The 26,401-nt window shown below is 43.9% G+C and overlaps 2 protein-coding genes across 2 annotated transcripts in view; one reads left to right on the top strand and one right to left on the bottom strand.

Moving 5' to 3' along the window:
• The window catches only part of LOC137280699 (receptor-interacting serine/threonine-protein kinase 4-like), a 35,624-nt gene extending 14,074 nt beyond the window's left edge, over positions 1-21,550 (top strand). The window contains exons 9-12 of the mRNA XM_067811914.1: positions 19,855-19,887; positions 20,131-20,180; positions 20,478-20,526; positions 20,780-21,550. Coding sequence (XP_067668015.1) covers positions 19,855-19,887; positions 20,131-20,180; positions 20,478-20,526; positions 20,780-21,396 — 749 coding nt within the window. The 3' untranslated portion in view covers positions 21,397-21,550. The remainder of the gene's footprint in view (positions 1-19,854; positions 19,888-20,130; positions 20,181-20,477; positions 20,527-20,779) is intronic.
• A 4,002-nt stretch (positions 21,551-25,552) lies between these two features.
• LOC137282125 (uncharacterized) lies at positions 25,553-26,401 on the bottom strand. Its single transcript, XM_067813850.1, has 2 exons — positions 25,750-26,401; positions 25,553-25,662 (listed from the first exon to the last, which is right to left on the bottom strand). Exons 1-2 carry the CDS (start codon positions 26,399-26,401, stop codon positions 25,553-25,555), a joined length of 762 nt encoding a protein of 253 aa, XP_067669951.1.

The following is a 26,401-nucleotide window of genomic DNA, read 5'->3' as shown; positions in this document are numbered from 1 at the left end:
TACCATGTCTCCTCCACCTCCCGCCTGGACGATTAAAACCAGCCTCTGTGTCTGGCAATCCTCGGAATATCTGATCCTCTAATCCACACAGGGTCACACAGGATTTTATGAGAACCACGAAATATGGTCGTATTAGAACAGAGGCTAGGTAGGAAGGTGTGACAAGCAACCTCTGTGGGAAGAGAATGTTCAGGAGGGTCCCTTCGCTTATTGGGCGATTGCAATAAATATAGAGGGCGTCAAACTGTTACTGAAAGATCTGAAGATTTCTAGACCCTCTGGCAAATGGAAAAACCTGATATACTTGCAAAACAGTGAAAATACCAGGGAAATCTTAACTTTTCTTTTCACTTTCTCTTCTTTCACTGTCCATCAAGGAAATGGCGTTGCTTTGGGCAGGGATATTCTACAACAGCGGTAGGTCACTCGCTTGCTTTCTTTACCATTTGTACTAATTAACGTGTGCCTCGTCATGCTCCAACGCACACAGTGACTTAGTTCGTTCCCAGTGCAACTTCAGTTGTGTTTAACCAGGGAGTCTATACAGAGTATTCGTTGTAGATTATCCCTGGTTTAACAGAACTTCAGCCAGTTTATTGTATCAGTCGGAATTTTACAATGAGTGAATGAATTATAGTAAGAATTTAAGAGCAAGAATTATGTGAATGAAAGAACGAAATAAGAAAAAGAATAAAAGAAATAAGTACATGTGTGAATGAATGAAAGAATGATACACCGCGGCCTTCCCTCCCAAAGCATTAATATTTTATAGAACGCAAAAGTATCGCGAGAACACGTGTTAACATCAGCTGTCCTTTTAAAAAATCTACTTTGAAACACTTTTGTTTACGTTAATAATTAATTCATGTAGGGAATGGAACGGATATTAATACAATAAAGTGTAAAACTCTCACAAAGCGTTCTAAAAACACCTGTTCAGTTTTGTCAAAAAATAAGATCAACAAGAAAGAAAGAAATTATGGAACTATAACCCTCAGGCATCAATGGCGAATCAGATCAGATTGGCAATATGTCGAATATTTCTCACACCTCAAATACACCCTAACATTTTGTTTTAGATTATGGATCTATCACTGTTACTTGCAAACACATATCACCTGATTGTATATTCCCCTCATAAGAATTAAAGGTGTATGTGAAAGATGTTTTTGAAGTAATTACTAGAAACACTCAAACAACGGCGTTTAGTATTTCAATGGCGGATCAGAGCAGATAGGCGATATGTCATATTTTTCACACACTTCAAATACATCCTAACATTCCTTTTTAGATTATGAAACTATCCCTATTACTTGCAATCACATTTCACCTGACAGTATACTAGTATATTCCCCTCATAGGAATTAAAGGTGTATGTGAAAGATGTTTTTGAGGAAGTAACTAGGAATACTCAAACAACGGCGTATAGCATTTAAATGGCGAAATGTCACATTTTTCACAAACCTCAATTACACCCTAACAATTTTTAAGTCATAAAGCTGTCGCTATTACCTGCACATACCTTTCAACTAAAGCTACGTTCTCCTTCTAAAAAATGAAACGAATGTGTGAAAGAAGTTTTTATCGGCACAATTTAGTCTATCTTCGCGGTGAATCGAGAATGGAAGCCAGTGAGCTATAACCAGACAGCCACTTGAAACTTTGCTACAAATCTACTGTCCTAATATGGACACGAATACCAATTATTTGACTTAAACTGAAGTGACAAAATAGTTAACCTATCTTCTACATGTTGGATTTCAGTTCTTACAACACTCAGCGAACTTAATCAGTTGTTGAAAATAAACCGGGCTCAATCTTAATTACTACGCTGCCACCACATTGGCTACACTGGTTACGCAACGACCCGAGACATACGTTCAGCGGCTTTTCGAGGAGTTTCTTCTTCCGTTCTATATAACTATAGGCTCACTGCTTTGGGCAACTCCACAGTTCGTGTGGACAGTACTTCAACCCTTTGATCCAAGTCCTCACACATCTGTTTGAGGATATTTGTACCAGTAAAGGATTCAAAGCAACACATCTGGGCTTTACATAGCGACAGAAACGTACGGCAGATGTGAATGGCAAAGTGTTTAGGGTCTCAGTTGGGTGCATGTGCTAAGCTGCTTGAATAACGCTGTATCACTGACAGAAATCAGATCGAGAACATTCAGCTACACACATGCTTGCTGATCGCTATAAATAATGTTGGAACAAGTTTCATGTCACGGACGTAGTGTATCATCATGTGTATACACAGGACACCTTGATAGGAACATGCTGTGTACCTCACTCCATCCCACACAGAGAACACGTTGACATGTACATACTGTGTACCTCACCCCATCCCACACAGAGAACACCTTGATATGTACATACTGTGTACCTCACCTCATCCCACACAGAGAACACCTTGATATGTACATACTGTGTACCTCACCCCATCCCACACAGAGAACACCTTGATAGGTACATGCTGTGTACCTCACCCCACCACACACACAGAACACCTTGATAGGAACATGCTGTGTACCTCACTCCATCCCACACAGAGAACACCTTGATATGTACATACTGTGTACCTCACCCCATCCCACACAGAGAACACCTTGATATGTACATACTGTGTATCTCACCCCATCCCACACACAGAACACCTTGATAGGTACATGCTGTGTACCTCACCCCATCCCACACAGAGAACACCTTGATATGTACATACTGTGTACCTCACCTCATCCCACACAGAGAACACCTTGATATGTACATACTGTGTACCTCACCCCACACACAGAACACCTTGATAGGTACATGCTGTGTACCTCACACCACCCCACACACAGAACACCTTGATAGTTACATACTGTGTATCTCACTCCATCCCCCACAGAGAACACCTTGATATGTACATACTGTGTACCTCACACCACCCCACACAGAGAACACCTTGATAGGTACATACTGTGTCCCTCACACCACCCCACACACAGAACACCTTGATGGGTACATACTGTGTATCTCACCCTACCCCACACACAGAACACCTTGATATGTACATACTGTGTACCTCACACCACCCCACACACAGAACACCTTGATATGTACATACTGTGTACCTCACCCTACCCCACACACAGAACACCTTGATATGTACATACTGTGTACCTCACCCCATCCCACACAGAGAACACCTTGATATGTACATACTGTGTACCTCAACCCACACACAGAACGCCTTGATAGTTACATACTGTGTATCTCACTCCACCCCACACACTGAACACCTTGATATGTACATACTGTGTATCTCACTCCACCCCACACACTGAACACCTTGATATGTACATACTGTGTATCTCACTCCACCCCACAGAGAACACCTTGATATGTACATACTGTGTATCTCACCCCACCCCACACACTGAACACCTTGATATGTACATACTGTGTACCTCACACCACCCCACACAGAGAACACCTTGATAGGTACATGCTGTGTACCTCACACCATCCCACACACAGAACACCTTGATATGTACATACTGTGTATCTCACTCCACCCCCACAGAGAACACCTTGATATGTACATACTGTGTATCTCACCCCACCCCACACACTGAACACCTTGATATGTACATACTGTGTACCTCACACCACCCCACACAGAGAACACCTTGATAGGTACATGCTGTGTATCTCACTCCACCCCACACACTGAACACCTTGATATGTACATACTGTGTATCTCACACCACCCCACACAGAGAACACCTTGATATGTACATACTGTGTATCTCACTCCACCCCACACACAGAACACCTTGATATGTACATACTGTGTATCTCACACCACCCCACACACTGAACACCTTGATATGTACATACTGTGTATCTCACACCACCCCACACAGAGAACACCTTGATATGTACATACTGTGTATCTCACTCCACCCCACACACAGAACACCTTGATATGTACATACTGTGTACCTCACACCACCCCACACAGAGAACACCTTGATATGTACATACTGTGTACCTCACACCACCCCACACAGAGAACACCTTGATATGTACATACTGTGTATCTCACACCACCCCACACAGAGAACACCTTGATATGTACATACTGTGTATCTCACCCCACCCCACACACTGAACACCTTGATATGTACATACTGTGTACCTCACACCACCCCACACACAGAACACCTTGATATGTACATACTGTGTATCTCACACCAACCCACACACAGAACACCTTGATATGTACATACTGTGTATCTCACACCACCCCACACAGAGAACACCTTGATATGTACATACTGTGTATCTCACTCCACCCCACACACTGAACACCTTGATATGTACATACTGTGTATCTCACACCACCCCACACAGAGAACACCTTGATATGTACATACTGTGTATCTCACTCCACCCCACACACAGAACACCTTGATATGTACATACTGTGTATCTCACTCCACCCCACACACAGAACACCTTGATATGTACATACTGTGTATCTCACTCCACCCCACACACTGAACACCTTGATATGTACATACTGTGTATCTCACTCCACCCCACACACTGAACACCTTGATATGTACATACTGTGTATCTCACACCACCCCACACACAGAACACCTTGATATGTACATACTGTGTACCTCACACCACCCCACACACAGAGCACCTTGATATGTACATACTGTGTATCTCACTCCACCCCACACACAGAACACCTTGATATGTACATACTGTGTATCTCACTCCACCCCACGCACTGAACACCTTGATATGTACATACTGTGTATCTCACTCCACCCCACACACAGAACACCTTGATATGTACATACTGTGTATCTCACTCCACCCCACACACAGAACACCTTGATATGTACATACTGTGTATCTCACTCCACCCCACACACTGAACACCTTGATATGTACATACTGTGTATCTCACTCCACCCCACACACTGAACACCTTGATATGTACATACTGTGTATCTCACACCACCCCACACACAGAACACCTTGATATGTACATACTGTGTACCTCACACCACCCCACACACAGAACACCTTGATATGTACATACTGTGTACCTCACACCACCCCACACACAGAACACCTTGATAGGTACATGCTGTGTATCTCACCCCACCCCACACACAGAACACCTTGATAGGTACATGCTGTGTATCTCACCCCACCCCACACACTGAACACCTTGATATGTACATACTGTGTATCTCCCCCCACCCAACACACAGAACACCTTGATATGTACATACTGTGTATCTCACTCCACCCCACACACTGAACACCTTGATATGTACATACTGTGTATCTCACACCACCCCACACACAGAACACCTTGATATGTACATACTGTGTACCTCACACCATCCCACACACAGAACACCTTGATAGTTACATACTGTGTATCTCACTCCACCCCACACACTGAACACCTTGATATGTACATACTGTGTACCTCACCCCACCCCACACAGAGAACACCTTGATAGGTACATGCTGTGTATCTCACTCCACCCCACACACAGAACACCTTGATAGTTACATACTGTGTATCTCACACCACCCCACACACTGAACACCTTGATATGTACATACTGTGTACCTCACACCACCCCACACAGAGAACACCTTGATAGGTACATGCTGTGTATCTCACACCACCCCACACACAGAACACCTTGATATGTACATACTGTGTACCTCACACCACCCCACACACAGAACACCTTGATAGTTACATACTGTGTACCTCACCCCACCCCACACACTGAACACCTTGATATGTACATACTGTGTACCTCACACCACCCCACACAGAGAACACCTTGATAGGTACATGCTGTGTATCTCACTCCACCCCACACACTGAACACCTTGATATGTACATACTGTGTATCTCACTCCACCCCACACACTGAACACCTTGATATGTACATACTGTGTACCTCACCCCACCCCACACACTGAACACCTTGATATGTACATACTGTGTACCTCACACCACCCCACACAGAGAACACCTTGATAGGTACATGCTGTGTATCTCACCCCACCCCACACACTGAACACCTTGATATGTACATACTGTGTATCTCCCCCCACCCAACACACAGAACACCTTGATATGTACATACTGTGTATCTCACTCCACCCCACACACTGAACACCTTGATATGTACATACTGTGTATCTCACACCACCCCACACACAGAACACCTTGATATGTACATACTGTGTACCTCACACCATCCCACACACAGAACACCTTGATAGTTACATACTGTGTATCTCACTCCACCCCACACACTGAACACCTTGATATGTACATACTGTGTACCTCACCCCACCCCACACAGAGAACACCTTGATAGGTACATGCTGTGTATCTCACTCCACCCCACACACAGAACACCTTGATAGTTACATACTGTGTATCTCACACCACCCCACACACTGAACACCTTGATATGTACATACTGTGTACCTCACACCACCCCACACAGAGAACACCTTGATAGGTACATGCTGTGTATCTCACACCACCCCACACACAGAACACCTTGATATGTACATACTGTGTACCTCACACCACCACACACACAGAACACCTTGATAGTTACATACTGTGTACCTCACCCCACCCCACACACTGAACACCTTGATATGTACATACTGTGTACCTCACACCACCCCACACAGAGAACACCTTGATAGGTACATGCTGTGTATCTCACTCCACCCCACACACTGAACACCTTGATATGTACATACTGTGTATCTCACTCCACCCCACACACTGAACACCTTGATATGTACATACTGTGTATCTCACTCCACCCCACAGAGAACACCTTGATATGTACATACTGTGTATCTCACCCCACCCCACACACTGAACACCTTGATATGTACATACTGTGTACCTCACACCACCCCACACAGAGAACACCTTGATAGGTACATGCTGTGTACCTCACACCATCCCACACACAGAACACCTTGATATGTACATACTGTGTATCTCACTCCACCCCCACAGAGAACACCTTGATATGTACATACTGTGTATCTCACCCCACCCCACACACTGAACACCTTGATATGTACATACTGTGTACCTCACACCACCCCACACAGAGAACACCTTGATAGGTACATGCTGTGTATCTCACTCCACCCCACACACTGAACACCTTGATATGTACATACTGTGTATCTCACACCACCCCACACAGAGAACACCTTGATATGTACATACTGTGTATCTCACTCCACCCCACACACAGAACACCTTGATATGTACATACTGTGTATCTCACACCACCCCACACACTGAACACCTTGATATGTACATACTGTGTATCTCACACCACCCCACACAGAGAACACCTTGATATGTACATACTGTGTATCTCACTCCACCCCACACACAGAACACCTTGATATGTACATACTGTGTACCTCACACCACCCCACACAGAGAACACCTTGATATGTACATACTGTGTACCTCACACCACCCCACACAGAGAACACCTTGATATGTACATACTGTGTATCTCACACCACCCCACACAGAGAACACCTTGATATGTACATACTGTGTATCTCACCCCACCCCACACACTGAACACCTTGATATGTACATACTGTGTACCTCACACCACCCCACACACAGAACACCTTGATATGTACATACTGTGTATCTCACACCAACCCACACACAGAACACCTTGATATGTACATACTGTGTATCTCACACCACCCCACACAGAGAACACCTTGATATGTACATACTGTGTATCTCACTCCACCCCACACACTGAACACCTTGATATGTACATACTGTGTATCTCACACCACCCCACACAGAGAACACCTTGATATGTACATACTGTGTATCTCACTCCACCCCACACACAGAACACCTTGATATGTACATACTGTGTATCTCACTCCACCCCACACACAGAACACCTTGATATGTACATACTGTGTATCTCACTCCACCCCACACACTGAACACCTTGATATGTACATACTGTGTATCTCACTCCACCCCACACACTGAACACCTTGATATGTACATACTGTGTATCTCACACCACCCCACACACAGAACACCTTGATATGTACATACTGTGTACCTCACACCACCCCACACACAGAGCACCTTGATATGTACATACTGTGTATCTCACTCCACCCCACACACAGAACACCTTGATATGTACATACTGTGTATCTCACTCCACCCCACGCACTGAACACCTTGATATGTACATACTGTGTATCTCACTCCACCCCACACACAGAACACCTTGATATGTACATACTGTGTATCTCACTCCACCCCACACACAGAACACCTTGATATGTACATACTGTGTATCTCACTCCACCCCACACACTGAACACCTTGATATGTACATACTGTGTATCTCACTCCACCCCACACACTGAACACCTTGATATGTACATACTGTGTATCTCACACCACCCCACACACAGAACACCTTGATATGTACATACTGTGTACCTCACACCACCCCACACACAGAACACCTTGATATGTACATACTGTGTACCTCACACCACCCCACACACAGAACACCTTGATAGGTACATGCTGTGTATCTCACCCCACCCCACACACAGAACACCTTGATAGGTACATGCTGTGTATCTCACCCCACCCCACACACTGAACACCTTGATATGTACATACTGTGTATCTCCCCCCACCCAACACACAGAACACCTTGATATGTACATACTGTGTATCTCACTCCACCCCACACACTGAACACCTTGATATGTACATACTGTGTATCTCACACCACCCCACACACAGAACACCTTGATATGTACATACTGTGTACCTCACACCATCCCACACACAGAACACCTTGATAGTTACATACTGTGTATCTCACTCCACCCCACACACTGAACACCTTGATATGTACATACTGTGTACCTCACCCCACCCCACACAGAGAACACCTTGATAGGTACATGCTGTGTATCTCACTCCACCCCACACACAGAACACCTTGATAGTTACATACTGTGTATCTCACACCACCCCACACACTGAACACCTTGATATGTACATACTGTGTACCTCACACCACCCCACACAGAGAACACCTTGATAGGTACATGCTGTGTATCTCACACCACCCCACACACAGAACACCTTGATATGTACATACTGTGTACCTCACACCACCCCACACACAGAACACCTTGATAGTTACATACTGTGTACCTCACCCCACCCCACACACTGAACACCTTGATATGTACATACTGTGTACCTCACACCACCCCACACAGAGAACACCTTGATAGGTACATGCTGTGTATCTCACTCCACCCAACACACAGAACACTTTCATAGGTACATACTGTGTATCTCACCCCATCCCACACAGAGAACACCTTGATATGTACATACTGTGTACCTCACACCACCCCACACAGAGAACACCTTGATAGGTACATGCTGTGTACCTCACACCACCCCACACACTGAACACCTTGATAGTTACATACTGTGTATCTCACTCCACCCCACACAGAGAACACCTTGATATGTACATACTGTGTACCTCACCCCACACACAGAACACTTTCATAGGTACATACTGTGTATCTCACCCCATCCCACACAGAGAACACCTTGATATGTACATACTGTGTACCTCACCCCACCCCACACACTGAACACCTTGATATGTACATACTGTGTATCTCCCCCCAACCCACACACTGAACACCTTGATAGTTACATACTGTGTATCTCACACCACCCCACACACAGAACACTTTCATAGGTACATACTGTGTATCTCACCCCATCCCACACAGAGAACACCTTGATATGTACATACTGTGTATCTCACCCCACCCCACACAGAGAACACCTTGATAGGTACATGCTGTGTACCTCACACCACCCCACACACAGAACACCTTGATAGTTACATACTGTGTATCTCACTCCACCCCACACACTGAACACCTTGATAGTTACATACTGTGTACCTCACACCACCCCACACACTGAACACCTTGATAGGTACATACTGTGTATCTCACACCACCCCACACAGAGAACACCTTGATAGTTACATACTGTGTACCTCACACCACCCCACACACTGAACACCTTGATAGGTACATACTGTGTATCTCACACCACCCCACACACTGAACACCTTGATAGTTACATACTGTGTACCTCACACCACCCCACACACAGAACACCTTGATAGTTACATACTGTGTACCTCACACCACCCCACACACTGAACACCTTGATAGGTACATACTGTGTATCTCACCCCATCCCACACACAGAACACTTTCATAGGTACATACTGTGTATCTCACCCCACCCGACACACAGAACACTTTCATAGGTACATACTGTGTATCTCACCCCATCCCACACACTGAACACCTTGATATGTACATACTGTGTGTCTAACCCCATCCCACACAGAGAACACCTTGATATGTACATACTGTGTACCTCAACCCAGACACAGAACGCCTTGATAGGTACATACTGTGTACCTCACACCACCCCACACAGAGAACACCTTGATAGGTACATATTGTGTACCTCACACCACCCCACACACAGAACACTTTCATAGGTACATGCTGTGTACCTCACACCACCCCACACAGAGAACACCTTGATATGTACATACTGTGTACCTCACACCACCCCACACAGAGAACACCTTGATAGGTACATGCTGTGTACCTCACACCACCCCACACACAGAACACTTTCATAGGTACATACTGTGTATCTCACCCCATCCCACACACTGAACACCTTGATATGTACATACTGTGTGTCTAACCCCACCCCACACAGAGAACACCTTGATATGTACATACTGTGTACCTCACCCCACACACAGAACGCCTTGATAGGTACATACTGTGTATCTCACCCCATCCCACACACAGAACACCTTGATAGGTACATACTGTGTACCTCACACCACCCCACACAGAGAACACCTTGATATGTACATACTGTGTATCTCCCCCCACCCCACACACAGAACACCTTGATAGGTACATACTGTGTATCTCACCCCATCCCACACACAGAACACCTTGATAGGTACATACTGTGTACCTCACACCACCCCACACACAGAACGCCTTGATAGGTACATACTGTGTATCTCACCCCATCCCACACACAGAACACCTTGATAGTTACATACTGTGTATCTCACCCCATCCCACACACAGAACACCTTGATAGGTACATGCTGTGTACCTCACCCCACCCCACACACAGAACACCTTGATAGGTACATACTGTGTATCTCACCCCATCCCACACACAGAACACCTTGATAGGTACATGCTGTGTACCTCACCCCACCCCACACAGAGAACACCTTGATATGTACATACTGTGTACCTGCCCCACACACAGAACACCTTGATAGTTACATACTGTGTATCTCACCCCATCCCACACACAGAACACCTTGATAGGTACATGCTGTGTACCTCACCGCACCCCACACAGAGAACACCTTGATAGGTACATGCTGTGTACCTCACCCCACCCCACATACAGAACACCTTGATAGTTACATACTGTGTACCTCACACCACCCCACACACTGAACACCTTGATAGGTACATACTGTGTATCTCACACCACCCCACACAGAGAACACCTTGATAGTTACATACTGTGTACCTCACACCACCCCACACACTGAACACCTTGATAGGTACATACTGTGTATCTCACACCACCCCACACACTGAACACCTTGATAGTTACATACTGTGTACCTCACACCACCCCACACACAGAACACCTTGATAGTTACATACTGTGTACCTCACACCACCCCACACACTGAACACCTTGATAGGTACATACTGTGTATCTCACCCCATCCCACACACAGAACACTTTCATAGGTACATACTGTGTATCTCACCCCACCCGACACACAGAACACTTTCATAGGTACATACTGTGTATCTCACCCCATCCCACACACTGAACACCTTGATATGTACATACTGTGTGTCTAACCCCATCCCACACAGAGAACACCTTGATATGTACATACTGTGTACCTCAACCCAGACACAGAACGCCTTGATAGGTACATACTGTGTACCTCACACCACCCCACACAGAGAACACCTTGATAGGTACATATTGTGTACCTCACACCACCCCACACACAGAACACTTTCATAGGTACATGCTGTGTACCTCACACCACCCCACACAGAGAACACCTTGATATGTACATACTGTGTACCTCACACCACCCCACACAGAGAACACCTTGATAGGTACATGCTGTGTACCTCACACCACCCCACACACAGAACACTTTCATAGGTACATACTGTGTATCTCACCCCATCCCACACACTGAACACCTTGATATGTACATACTGTGTGTCTAACCCCACCCCACACAGAGAACACCTTGATATGTACATACTGTGTACCTCACCCCACACACAGAACGCCTTGATAGGTACATACTGTGTATCTCACCCCATCCCACACACAGAACACCTTGATAGGTACATACTGTGTACCTCACACCACCCCACACAGAGAACACCTTGATATGTACATACTGTGTATCTCCCCCCACCCCACACACAGAACACCTTGATAGGTACATACTGTGTATCTCACCCCATCCCACACACAGAACACCTTGATAGGTACATACTGTGTACCTCACACCACCCCACACACAGAACGCCTTGATAGGTACATACTGTGTATCTCACCCCATCCCACACACAGAACACCTTGATAGTTACATACTGTGTATCTCACCCCATCCCACACACAGAACACCTTGATAGGTACATGCTGTGTACCTCACCCCACCCCACACACAGAACACCTTGATAGGTACATACTGTGTATCTCACCCCATCCCACACACAGAACACCTTGATAGGTACATGCTGTGTACCTCACCCCACCCCACACAGAGAACACCTTGATATGTACATACTGTGTACCTGCCCCACACACAGAACACCTTGATAGTTACATACTGTGTATCTCACCCCATCCCACACACAGAACACCTTGATAGGTACATGCTGTGTACCTCACCGCACCCCACACAGAGAACACCTTGATAGGTACATGCTGTGTACCTCACCCCACCCCACACACAGAACACCTTGATAGTTACATACTGTGTATCTCACCCCATCCCACACAGAGAACACCTTGATATGTACATACTGTGTACCTCAACCCACACACAGAACACCTTGATAGGTACATATTGTGTACCTCACACCATCCCACACACAGAACACCTTGATAGTTACATACTGTGTATCTCACTCCACCCCACACAGAGAACACCTTGATATGTACATACTGTGTACCTCACCCCACACACAGAACGCCTTGATAGGTACATACTGTGTACCTGCCCCACACACAGAACACCTTGATAGGTACATACTGTGTATCTCACCCCGCCCCACACACAGGACACCTTGATAGGTACATACTGTGTATCTCACCCCGCCCCACACACAGAACACCTTGATAGGTACATACTGTGTATCTCACCCCACCCCACACACAGAACACCTTGATAGGTACATACTGTGTATCTCACACCATCCCCCACACAGAACACCTTGATAGGAACATGTTGTGTACCTCACTCCATCCCACACAGAGAACACCTTGATATGTACATACTGTGTACCTCACCCCATCCCACACAGAGAACACCTTGATATGTACATACTGTGTATCTCACCCCATCCCACACACAGAACACCTTGATAGGTACATGCTGTGTATCTCACCCCACCCAACACACAGAACACCTTGATAGTTACATACTGTGTATCTCACCCCACCCCACACACAGAACACCTTGATAGTTACATACTGTGTATCTCACCCCATCCCACACAGAGAACACCTTGATATGTACATACTGTGTACCTCACCCCACACACAGAACGCCTTGATAGGTACATATTGTGTACCTCACACCACCCCACACACAGAACACCTTGATAGGTACAAACTGTGTATCTCACCCCACCCCACACACTGAACACCTTGATAGGTACATACTGTGTATCTCACCCTACCCCACACACAGAACACCTTGATAGGTACATACTGTGTATCTCACCCTACCCCACACACAGAGCACCTTGATAGGTACAGTGTGTGTGTGTCACCCCACCCCACACACAGAACGCCTTGACAGGTACATACTGTGTACCTCACCCCAAGCAACACAAAAAACACTTTGATAGGTACATACTGTGTACCTCGAACCCACCCCCACCCCCACACAGAGCAGCTTGATACGTACAAACTGTGTACCTCACCCCACGCAACACACAGAACACCTTGATAGGTACATACTGTATACCTCACTCCACCCCACACAGTAAACACCTTGAAAGGTACATACTGTGTACCTCCCCTACCCCATAACACCTTGATAGGTACATACTGTGTACCTCCCCACCCTCCACTCCCCACAACACACACAGACACACACAGAGAGAGAGCAGCTTGATACGCACATACTCTGTATCTCACCCCACATCACACACACACCTTCATAGGTACATGCTGTGTACATCCCCCCAACTCTACACACATAACACCTTGATAGGTACAAACTGTGTACCTCACACCACCCCACGAACAGAACACCTTGATATATGAATATATATGAATACCTGTTTATATGAATATCTTTAGGGTTTGATATACTGTCATCACAATTGTTTTAATCGAATATGAATGGATTATATTATCTAAAACCGTGATAGTGAATCATAAGACAATTCCTCTAAATATGTGCATAGAAACACTTCATAAAACTGTGTGAACAATTTCTATTAATATTATCACTTTTACTTATAAGGTTGAACTAAATCGCTGTTCATTATCCTGTGCGTATGAAACTGAACATTAGTTTCAATGTATTATTGAATATTGTACATGATAAAAACTAAAGTACAAGTTGCAGTCATGGCTGCCTAACACTTGTGTAAAAAGTCTAAATGTGGTGTACTTTTCCAAATGTGTGAATTTTCCATATAGATAATATTCAAACAATCCAAAACGTTCAAATAATAACAACGTATGTAGTACATATATCCAGGTATGCAATGACACTGAACAAGGGTAAATGTAGATACTGAAAGTAGTTTCATGAAAACAATGCTTGAATGATGGTTCCACCGACCTTCACCTCAAAGAAATTGCCTAGTATGTACAACAATGTTGACATCACTACAGCTGACCGATTTCTTACAAAATGGCGGCTTTGCTAGCAAAGGTAAACAGGATTTTGCGAGCCCTTTTCCTTTGATACAACGATCGTTTGTGGATAACTATGAGATGTAAGCAATCTGAATGATTCTGACTATCTGTGTATTATTAAATAGATCTGCCGTTATCATTCTGTGTGGTTTTGCAATTGTCATGACGTCACGCTGCTCGGAAACTTTCACAATTTAGTTGAATTATCAAATCACTGAGTTATATCTACATTTAATCTACTATATCTTGTTACGATACTCTTCCCATGCACGTTCCAAAGGTACTGAGCTATTCAAAGCAATGAATAGACGACTGGATGTCAGAAACATTCTGAAAATGTTCAAGTCTAAAATCGGATGTTTTTGTTTACATTTGAATATGAAATATACACGATGAAATAGGCGTCTCAATACCGTCCTTCGCGAAAAGTATTTTTGTAAACACTTTCTAACATGGCGGAAAACGCTCTTCGGCGTTCCTGTACGTGTATTTTCGAAACATCCCAAACGATTCTAGAGTTATCGGCGACGTTTCAGATTTATTATTTGTGGGATTATGTACAGCCGATATCAGATATCACTAATATGCTTTATTTGAAGTTCAACTGACCCAGTAATTGAACTGGCCCGTAATTTCGTGTTGTGTAAAACTTGACGACATTTACGATGAGGCCTATTTGGAAATGTAATTTTAAGCACATTAGCTTTGTCTGAGATATTAGTGGATGGTGTCAAGAAACAGGGAATTTCCCCCAAAATTCAAAAGTGTGAGGTGTATTTGTATCCGTGGTATATTTAGAATTTTACTGGACTTCAAAGTGAGGGTTGCAGAGGAAGGACATATATGCCATGTGACATCCGGGGGGTTAAACACCTAGGATACTCGTATATGATGCTGTGTACCTCACCCCTCCTAACCCACTCTCCCCCACCACCACCACCACGCAAAGAACAGTTTTATAGGCGGATGATAGTTGCCTACCTTCACCCACCTCAAAACACATACGCCACAGAGAATAACTCTATAAGGTACATGATACTGTGTAGCTCACACCCCCTCACCCAACCCCTCACACAGAACAGCTGCATAGCCACATGATACTGTATACCTCACCTCACCCCACCCCCAAAACAGAACAGCTTTAAAGCCTCATGATACTGTGTACCTCACCCCACCCCCAATACAGAACAGCTTTAAAGCCTCATGATACTGTGTACCTCACCAGACCCCCAATACAGAACAGCTTTATAGCCACACACAATTCACGGAATGACTTGTCTTTAAAGTGACAGTATTGTAGTCAATATCTTTGTTTGTGTACTCTATTGATGTATGAATATCCTGAAGATTGTAAAACAATAGTTTTATGATTACCATTAGCAATGTGTGAGTACTTTGTGAAAGAAAAACTGGAGAACTGCTGATGATGCAAAACATTTTTTTCTCGGGATAGTAAAGAATGATCTGACGGCACGTTATCTGATCTTGTAAATTCAATGTGGTCTGTCACGAGTTAACTCCCCTTCTTGGGAAAAGGTTGTGATAGCCGCAACACCATAACACGTATTTTTCCTGAATGTGTGTTTACACAAGGCGTAGTTTGTGCATATATGTAACTGCCAGGCGCTGGTCAAACTATTGCACTAGTCTGGTGGTTAAGAAAACGTTAAGGTGGGCAGGGAAGGTATCTCTCTCACTGTTAACACCCAGAGAAATACGCGTACAATGGAAACAATTAAAAGAAAAACGTTTTGATATGCTCGTTTGAGTTTTGATTACAGCCAAAACAGTTTCAGAATATTATCTGTCAACCAAATTACTGGAGACAGTGCTAGTGCACGATGCTGGTGTTGCGGTTCAGTTAGGTATAGCCTCAATGACGTATCCATCACTTGGTATTGGCTGTTGCTTAACGCCGCACTGATCAATATTTTCCAGGCTTCGACCTGAAAATAGTGGAGTCGGGACCAAACAATCCAGTGAACAAAAGCATGAGCTTCGTTCGCCGCAAATAGTTTAATAATGATATGTGTCAACTAAGTCAGCCGGCCTGACAACTCGATCAGGTTAGTTGCCCCTAACCACAAACATGGGTTACTGAAGATCATTTCTAATCTGGATCTTCATTGATAACGCTTTTGAATGCGTAAATAATGGTGACTTGATCAGACAATCCTGTGATTGATGTCAGGAACACCGTCGAGAGCACCAAATACATATATGTTGTTGTATTGTTGTTACTATGTTTTCTGTAATTGTTTGGTGTGTGCACCTCGCGTCAGCACGTGTTGAATGTAAGAGAATGTACGTCACAAAACGTGAAGTCAGTTACACCTGGTGATAAATCTTTACGACATTTGATGTGTTTTATACCTTTGCATCTGTGTTTCCGTTACACTGGGCATGTTGTAGAGACAATGATCAGTTTTACCCCATATGGAATCTGTACAACCAGATAACTAAGACATAGAACGCAACATAACCTTTGTTTGCCCCATGCGATTCGGGTGAAAATGTCCATAGTATTTTGAAGGCAGAGCTATCATTTTTTTTCGCGGAGGCGTTTGTACTAAAAATTCCTTAAACTCGTATTACACAAGGATAAGCGGTTCTGACATCAAAGTTACATTACCTGCTGTCTTAAAATTGCGGTAGTAATTACTAAGCGTAGGTGTTGGTAATAATTGCTACAGAGATACATATAAGCACATATCTCGGGTAACACGTAGACTTCAGCAGACAAATCCACGCTACTTTCGTTATTCAGTCCATTGATGTGTGCACCTGTCTAGTGAATGTAAAACATAAATTTAAGTCAGCCGTGCCTTAGATCTCGCAACTTATCATCAATGTCACCAACATCTGCAATACATGCTGAAGCAGCACAGTAAATGTTGACTGTTGTATATCGGGCAGATTCAGGTGTGGCGGTGTGGGGAAGGGGGCGGGGGTTGTCGTTCATTAGCGTGGCGTGCTGCAAGGATTACCGGGCACCACATGCAATCGAGCGCCAAACTCGGTGCTGCTCCTCACATGAAACGTCACAATGACGTCATAACTCGCACCTTAGCGCGACCAGTGTCGCTGGTCTGGGCTTTTCCCGGCTGGCAGTGAGAGGTGTTTGTTGTGTGAGGACGGAAGCGGGGTAAGTTTGTTATCACTGTATTTTCAACCATTAGTTAAACAGGTGCAGCCATGAACAGAGCTGAGTGGACAATACTACTGTGGGATATAGGCAACAGGTACTTGCATGTTAAAATGTGACTGGATACCATGGTTAATGTAATAAATTAACAAAACAAGTACAATCTACTGCGTGAACTTATAACACGCATGACGGGATAAGTGTTTGGGACTTGCTGTAAGGGCCGAAGGAGGATAGTTTTTGACACTTGCATATATTGTCAGAAGAAAATCTGTAGTTATCAGGAAAAGGTCAGGGCAAAGTCAGATAATTTTGGTCTGCCCTGACCGTGGGAACCCTGGATTGAGTGTTCGTGTGCACGGTAGCTTCATGAGTAGAAAATGCTGTGAAACTTATGGGGTCGTGGAGAAACTCCTAACACCAATAAACAGCCGCCACCATTACCTTTCTCCAGTTTGCTCTGTTCATAAGCATTTACAAAATAATAAATGTAACTTGATAGACTGTTGATAGACTTTAGAAATAACATATGTTTAGAAGGCTACATTTACATTGACTAAACAAGACAAAAATAATTTGCGTGTCCATGTTTTACATTGGACGGCGACTGTAGCGTCGCTATTTTGTAAAGCGTAGCAATATCTGATTTACAAACACGGCGGTGAATTTGTAGTGTTAGCTAGTCGGGTTTTCAAGAAGGTGATGTTTTCAGTCTTAACACCTTCAGTGTGGAGCTGTCAAAGTCTACACAGCTCACTGTAGAATACACCTGTTGTCTGTAATCCTGTAATAATTACGAAGACAGGGACCCGTTAAGTGAAGATGTTGCCAAGTGTGTTGAATTCCACTTTAACCTGCCACCAACAAACGTTCCCAGGCTACAAAGGAACCCCATGTTTTAGTTATTTTCCGATGTGGATGCCCTGTTATGGTGGGTATGACAATTTTGCTTTTATATCCAGGGGCAAGATATTAAACGGTATATACCACAGTAGAGTCAGTTTGACCTCCGTCGCTCTGTTTTCTATATCACTGTTTGTAATGAACAATAACTGAACGTCCTGGCAAATGCATGTGAACTATGTGAACCTGTTGTATGTAAAACAATACGCCAATATTCTGACAAGCACACAAGCACTAGGGTTGACGGACCCCATTCTACCAGAATAGAACCTACTCAACCCTAGATGTATGTTGTCAGGGGAGACTGCCGACCGGGAGACTGGGTGTCATACATATAAACATATAACAGTTGACTGGATGTTTGTTTTGTTATTTACAGGTCCAGTCACAGGGAAGAAGGCAGACAGCCAAGGTAGCGTACAGCATTATATATAAGTTGATGTATGATGTCAATTCAGGTGAAACCACCATAAATAATAATACCACTGCAAGTCAACACATGTTTATGCTTCCACATTGTTGTGTAAGTTGTTTCCTGGGCAATATATGATTCCTGTGTTGAAATCTAGTACAGGACATATAGTCTGTGTTGAAGTGTGTTCTGCATGACATATTCTGTGTTGAAGTCTACTACATGACATATTGTGTGTTACAGCCTGGAGCGAGATGGAAGCACTGAGACCTGGACGAACACCGAAGTACCTGGTAGGTGGGAGGGTATGGTGAAGCAGATATTCTAGTCGCTAGTATACCATGGTGTCAGACTCTCAGATCTGTCAGAAACCTTTGTCCTTTCTAAACACAATCCCGGTGTCATCTCCTCGAAAACTGTACCATACATTCTGCTCATTGATATATATGTTATATATTTGTAATCTAACACCATCGATGATAAATGTAATTAAGAAACAACGCTTTGAATATATCGAAATCAATATAATGTAATGTAATATAATGTGATGAATCTGGTGTTTATTCTAACCCTCATGTTTGTCTCCACAGCCACGAGCAGGGACACACGGAAGTCTGGGACCCCATCAACTCATACGAGGTGGGTGGAGACAATGTCACGTGTGTTGTAGTGGGGAGAACTATCAGTTTACATTCTCATGATGTTAACATTCTAATGATCTAACGTGTAAAAGTATGAACTAGTTCTTGTCATTCCCTGGCAGTTTGTTGTCAGCCATGATACATGTATAGATTATGTATCAAGAGTTTTGTATCATCAGTGTAAGATGTGAACAACGCAGCTGTAAGATAAAGATGTCCGACCTGTGTACAGAGTTTACTTTGTGTTACAGCGACACCGACTCCCTCACGTAGAGACGCCCGGGCAGACGCCGACCTCCATGTCGCCTGCAGGGCGGGAAAACTGGAGGAGGTGAAGCGGATCCTGGACACAGGTCGGGCTGACGTCAACAGTAGAGATGTAGTCGGGAGGACGCCGGTGATGAGGGCAGCACTATGGAGACACAGAGATGTGGTGGAGCTGCTTGTGAGTCGAGGCGCTGATGTGTCACTGGTGGACTGTGACGGTGACAACATCCTTCACTGGGCCTGTATGGGAGGAGACAGGGAGACGGTGGAGTTTGTGCTGTCTCTGGACGCGGTGGACGTCAACAGTAGAGGTGGAGTCGGGATGACGCCGGTGATGGAGGCAGCACGTGGGGGACACAGAGATGTGGTGGAGCTGCTTGTGAGTCGAGGTGCTGATGTGTCACTGGTGGACGGTGTCGGTTACAACATCCTTCACTGGGCCTGTATGAGAGGAGACAGGGAGACGGTGGAGTTTGTGCTGTCTCTGGACGCGGTGGACGTCAACGCCAGGAACTACATCGGGCGGACCGCCGCCGACGTGGCGAGACGCTGTGGACATCGTCAACTGTCGGATCTCCTGTTGTCACGTGGTACACAGTGAAGTGACGGTAGTGTTGATGTAGACAATGATGGAGGACATGTCGTTACTGACGCTGTCGTGGTCTGTGCCGTTCACGTCGTCGCGTTGTTTATAATTCTTTATCAAAGTGAGAATATTTGTTGTGTTTGAGGAGAAATAAACTTTGTTGAGAATATTTTCAGACATTTTGTTGTTTATGGAACTTTACAGAATCAGGTAAGGACATTGTTGACTGTAAATGTTGATGATATGTCGTTGGTATATGAACCCTGCATCTCGTGATGTAGTTCTGTTTTAATTATGTGTCATAATTTCCTCATTAATCGTGAAACAGACAACAATAACAAAATGTTTGTTTACATCTCGCTGCACTCTGTGACCTCAGACTGAGCCGAGGTTCGCCAGCTGGCGCGGTGCCAAATGCACAGTGACGTCACACTACTGATGACGTCACGATGTTGTGGTCAAGGTACCGAAGTGTCCAGGTGTTGTCTGTGCCTTGTGTTTCAGTGCTGCTTAGTGCCAGGGTTACGGTAGCACCTGTGCAGAGAGCAGCACAGGGCGGGTCAGGGTATCCTTGTTGTTACAGCACGCCGAGTACCTGGTTTGGATTCCCATGGATACGAAGTGTGATGCCTATTACCGATGTTGAAGGCCGTAATACTGTTGGGATATTAATAAGGCCGGCGTAAAACTATACTCATAAAGCGTTTCCTAAAGTCTGCGTGATTTTGTGTCAGTCATGGCGTCACGCTGCACTAAAAGTTTGACAGTTTCTTACGAATTACCAAATTATTTCATTGTATCTATTTTTAATTTGCTATCTTTTGCTACAATCCCCTGAATATACTAAGCGTATTGAGCCTTTGTAAGCTATGATTAGACGGCTGGATGTTGGAATATTACCGAAAATGCTACGCAGTGTAAAATTGGATTTTTTCTTTGTTTACATTTCAAAAAAGCGTTGTCTTTCGAGCATAGCGTTCGTTTTCATACCAATTATCTTTCGTTTCGTTTTGTCTAGACAATTGGTATTGGTGACAAAGACCATTTGTGATTTGATTCTAAGATGTGTGGGGAATTCAATGATGCATTTGTGGCAGCTGACTATGAAATGTACGTGATGTTATAGGCGTCTCAATACCGGCCTTCTCGAGACGTGATTTTGTAAACACTAACCAATATGGCGGAAAGCGCACTTCGGCGTTCGTGTAAGTGTATTTTCGAAAACATCCCAACCGATTCTGGGTTCGTCGGCGACGTTTCAGAATTATCATTACTGTTTACATGAAAACTTGATATCAGTGATCATTAATAAGTTATTTTTGAAATTCATTACTCCCAGTAATTAGCCGATTTTCACATTTCAAAACATATAGTACTGCAAATAACGCTGTGAAGCTCAATTTTGTGCAGTTTGAAAATTGACGATATTTACTCTGAAGCTTATTTTGAAAGGCAATTTTAAGCACTTTTGCTTGGTCTGAGATAATAGTGGGTAGTATCAAGAAACAGGGAATTTTCCGCAGAATTTAAAACTGTGAAGTATTTATATATGCGTGGCATATTTACAATTTTATTGGACTTCAAAGTGAGGGATGTAGAGGAAGGACATATATGTCCCGATTTTCCTCTCCGACGTCAAACGTCCACAAAGACCACACGCACGCACGTACGCACGCACACACACACACACACTATATTTTCGTTATGTGTTGTTGACAGTAACCAATACAAAAATTCATATTGTAACCGAATACGAAGTGTCACAAATTATAAGCAATTACAGAAAGCACGAGAAGGGTGTGGCGAGTTAAATGGATGGTTCTATTCACCATGTAAACTATTTCTTATGCTTCCATACTCTCTTGACTGTGAAGATGTATTTTGACCAATGTTGCACCATTATCAACAGAGTACCAGCATCACCATCACGTGTACTGCTGCTACTGAGACACCACGTTAGTTGGCGTCATGGCTTGTTTTGTGTATAAGTAACGTCGGAGAAAGACGACATTGGTGTGTGGATTTGGACAAAAGCGAAAGACGGGGAATGACAGATCATCTTTCCAGATTATCTTATATTAATTAGGTAATTCTCTCGCAGCGGGTTATCGCCAAGGCTCGAAAATCACGTAATTAACATAATATGGGAGAGATGGTGTTGGGTGTTGCTTTTATTGCACATATTAGTTTTCGATCTAAAAACGCAAAAATGAAAACAGTAGTTTCTCTGTGAGAAACTCTGCGACGTGGGAATCCTCATATACCAACGCGTGTGATGTGGCTTCATTTCCAAGAATTTCATTGCTTTACCGCTGTCTTAAACAGGCATTATATTACGCGAGACTAAATAGTTCCATAGAAAACAATGGAATTTTCTCAATATGCTTCACTGTTCGTTCAATAGTAGTACATATATATACTGTATATTTTGTGTAATTGAAGTTTGCATTAACTGCGCAGATCGATGCTCATGTTGTTGATCACTGAACTGTCTGGTCCAGATTGGATTATTTACAGACGGCCGCCATACAGCTGGAATATTGCTGAGTGCGGCGTAAAACTCATCTCACTCACTCTCTGTAGTTACACTACAAACAATTGCAACATTGTATCCTTTTTGTGTTATTTCCAAATGTTTACATGGAATAATGATGTATTGTAAGTCTACTTCGTCTCTGACATCATTAGTATCTACGTGAGATAAGCGCATGCGTGTTGTCTCCATTCTGGCTGCATGTCTGAGAGCGTCTGGACGTCGGTCAATCTGACCGTTGTTTTTTACGTTATTAGCCTGAACAGTCGAGGGTAGACCAGACGCATAGCAAGCCAATTTGATTCGTGGAAACTCTTTAGGTTGCAAAGCTTTATATTTAGATAGTAGTATGAGCTTGCCCAAGGTTTTTAGCAGCAATCAGCCCAGGTATTGTAATGGCAGCTACTCCCCTGTAGACACTATTTACGAGAAAGGTATTTTGTAGACCCTACCAAGAAGCAATTGGTGTTTTTTCTTACCCTGCTGACTGCTTTTACTGTGGTTTACCGTGGTTTTGTGTTCAGCGTGAAATGGTGTCCACCGCGAGTGGAGGTGTGAGTTACCACCTAAGGGAATTTTTTGTTGAAGGATGATTCACCGATTTGAATTTGTCTGAAAAAAAACATTATGGGTTTCATGGGAGAATAAGCGACAATATTTTGTGGACGATGGCAATGACAGACGTAGACGAGGCCTGGAAGTCGGCCACCATCATAGACAAAATCATAGATTCAAATATCTGTTATTGGTCTGTATTACAGGGGAGTAAGCGCAGTAGCTGGAATAGTAACATAAATACACGCGCGGTACTTGATGAGTGTTTGGACCAAACTGACTTGTTCTAGCTCGGTGTTTCATTTATGTGCATATCCCTTGTAATACAAAGCAGTAATAGCGAGCTGATTGTATCATCTTTTGTTAAACAATTTTCATCCTCAGCTAAATACAATTCTGCGATTTAAATGTTGAGTTAGCAAGGTAAAATTATGAAGATTCGCATTCTTAATTTCACTTTTTTCGATTGATTTTTTGGATTAAAGTGAAATTCATGGGTACGGTTTTACTGCCAACAGACCATTCTTGAAGGTAAAGGACTTCCAAAGCGTTATGCACAATGAATGACAGTACAGATTCCTCATACAATACAACTGGAATACAAATCTAAAAAACTGGGTCACACATCTAAAATATAAACTCACTAAATTCTTGGCATTCCTCTTAACAAAACCATGTATTGACTCACGATTGTTGACAGTGGCTGAAAGTTGAATGTAGACGAGGTCTTGCGACGTCGATGTCAGTAGACAGACGAACGTAAATCCAATGTAGCAATCCCCCGTACACCACACCATCCACCGCTTATATACCTATCACACAGTTCCAGACTCAATAAGACCATTATATCACACTGCGACCACACTGTGGCCTTATAGAAAACTCTGGAATAAATCCCATAGTCTTACAACGGAACATAACATCAAGCAAGGGCAGGCAACTCTAAGCATAGTTCCTCAACTTAACCATGGCAGGTACAATTCCGTAGCCTTATTTCAAGATGCGAGTTCCTATCCACACTAACACCAACGTTACATCGAGCTTGCGACCTCACTGCGACAGGTTTTTGCCTCTCTGTCGCATTCACTTACGCACACTCGCACTGAGATCGTCGTTTGGTCTTGGGAAGCTCAGCATACTCGCCGACACGATCTCCCTCACTAGCGCTCGCTCGACCTCAGTCACAGGGGGATCTGCGAGCGTATGAAACGGTTCCATACACTAACATAACTTTTGCGACCGTTACGGAAGACATTGTTGCCCCACTGGACTGTACTTACAATGAGACGTTTCCATAGTCTTCTGTTTGGAAGTCAGTCGCAGAAACTGTGACGTTGGTCTCAACCCCAGTCGTGGCTGCTCGCAAGGAAAATCGCCAATCCTGTCGTACCACAGTATGACCATATTGACGTACCATAGTATGACCATATTGACGTACCACAGCATGACCATATTGACGTACCACAGTGTGACCATATTGACGTACCACAGTTTGACCATATTGACGTACCACAGCATGACCATATTGATGTACCACAGCATGACCATATTGACGTACCACAGCATGACCATATTGACGTACCACAGTATTACCATATTGACGTACCACAGTTTGACCATATTGACGTACCACAGTTTGACCATATTGACGTACCACAGTGTGACCATATTGACGTACCACAGTGTGACCATATTGACGTACCACAGCATGACCATATTGACGTACCACAGCATGACCACATTGACGTACCACAGTTTGACCATATTGACGTACCACAGTTTGACCATATTGACGTACCACAGCATGACCATATTGACGTACCACAGTGTGACCATATTGATGTACCACAGTATGACCATATTGACGTACCACAGTGTGACCATATTGACGTACCACAGTTTGACCATATTGACGTACCACAGCATGACCAT

Source organism: Haliotis asinina, chromosome 4 (genome assembly GCF_037392515.1).
Source record: "Haliotis asinina isolate JCU_RB_2024 chromosome 4, JCU_Hal_asi_v2, whole genome shotgun sequence".
In the NCBI taxonomy this organism is placed as follows: Eukaryota; Metazoa; Mollusca; class Gastropoda; order Lepetellida; family Haliotidae; genus Haliotis; species Haliotis asinina.
Note: the sequence above shows the minus strand (reverse complement) of the source record. Positions and strands in the feature narration are given on the sequence as shown.

Excerpts from the sequence above, each read along its gene's own strand:
- LOC137282125 (XM_067813850.1), bottom strand. The coding sequence starts at position 26,401 with ATGGTCATGCTGTGGTACGTCAATATGGTCAAACTGTGGTACGTCAAT. Across the intron at positions 25,663-25,749 it reads GACTATGGAAACGTCTCATT|ATCCCCCTGTGACTGAGGTC; the intron begins GTAAGTACAGTC and ends ATACGCTCGCAG.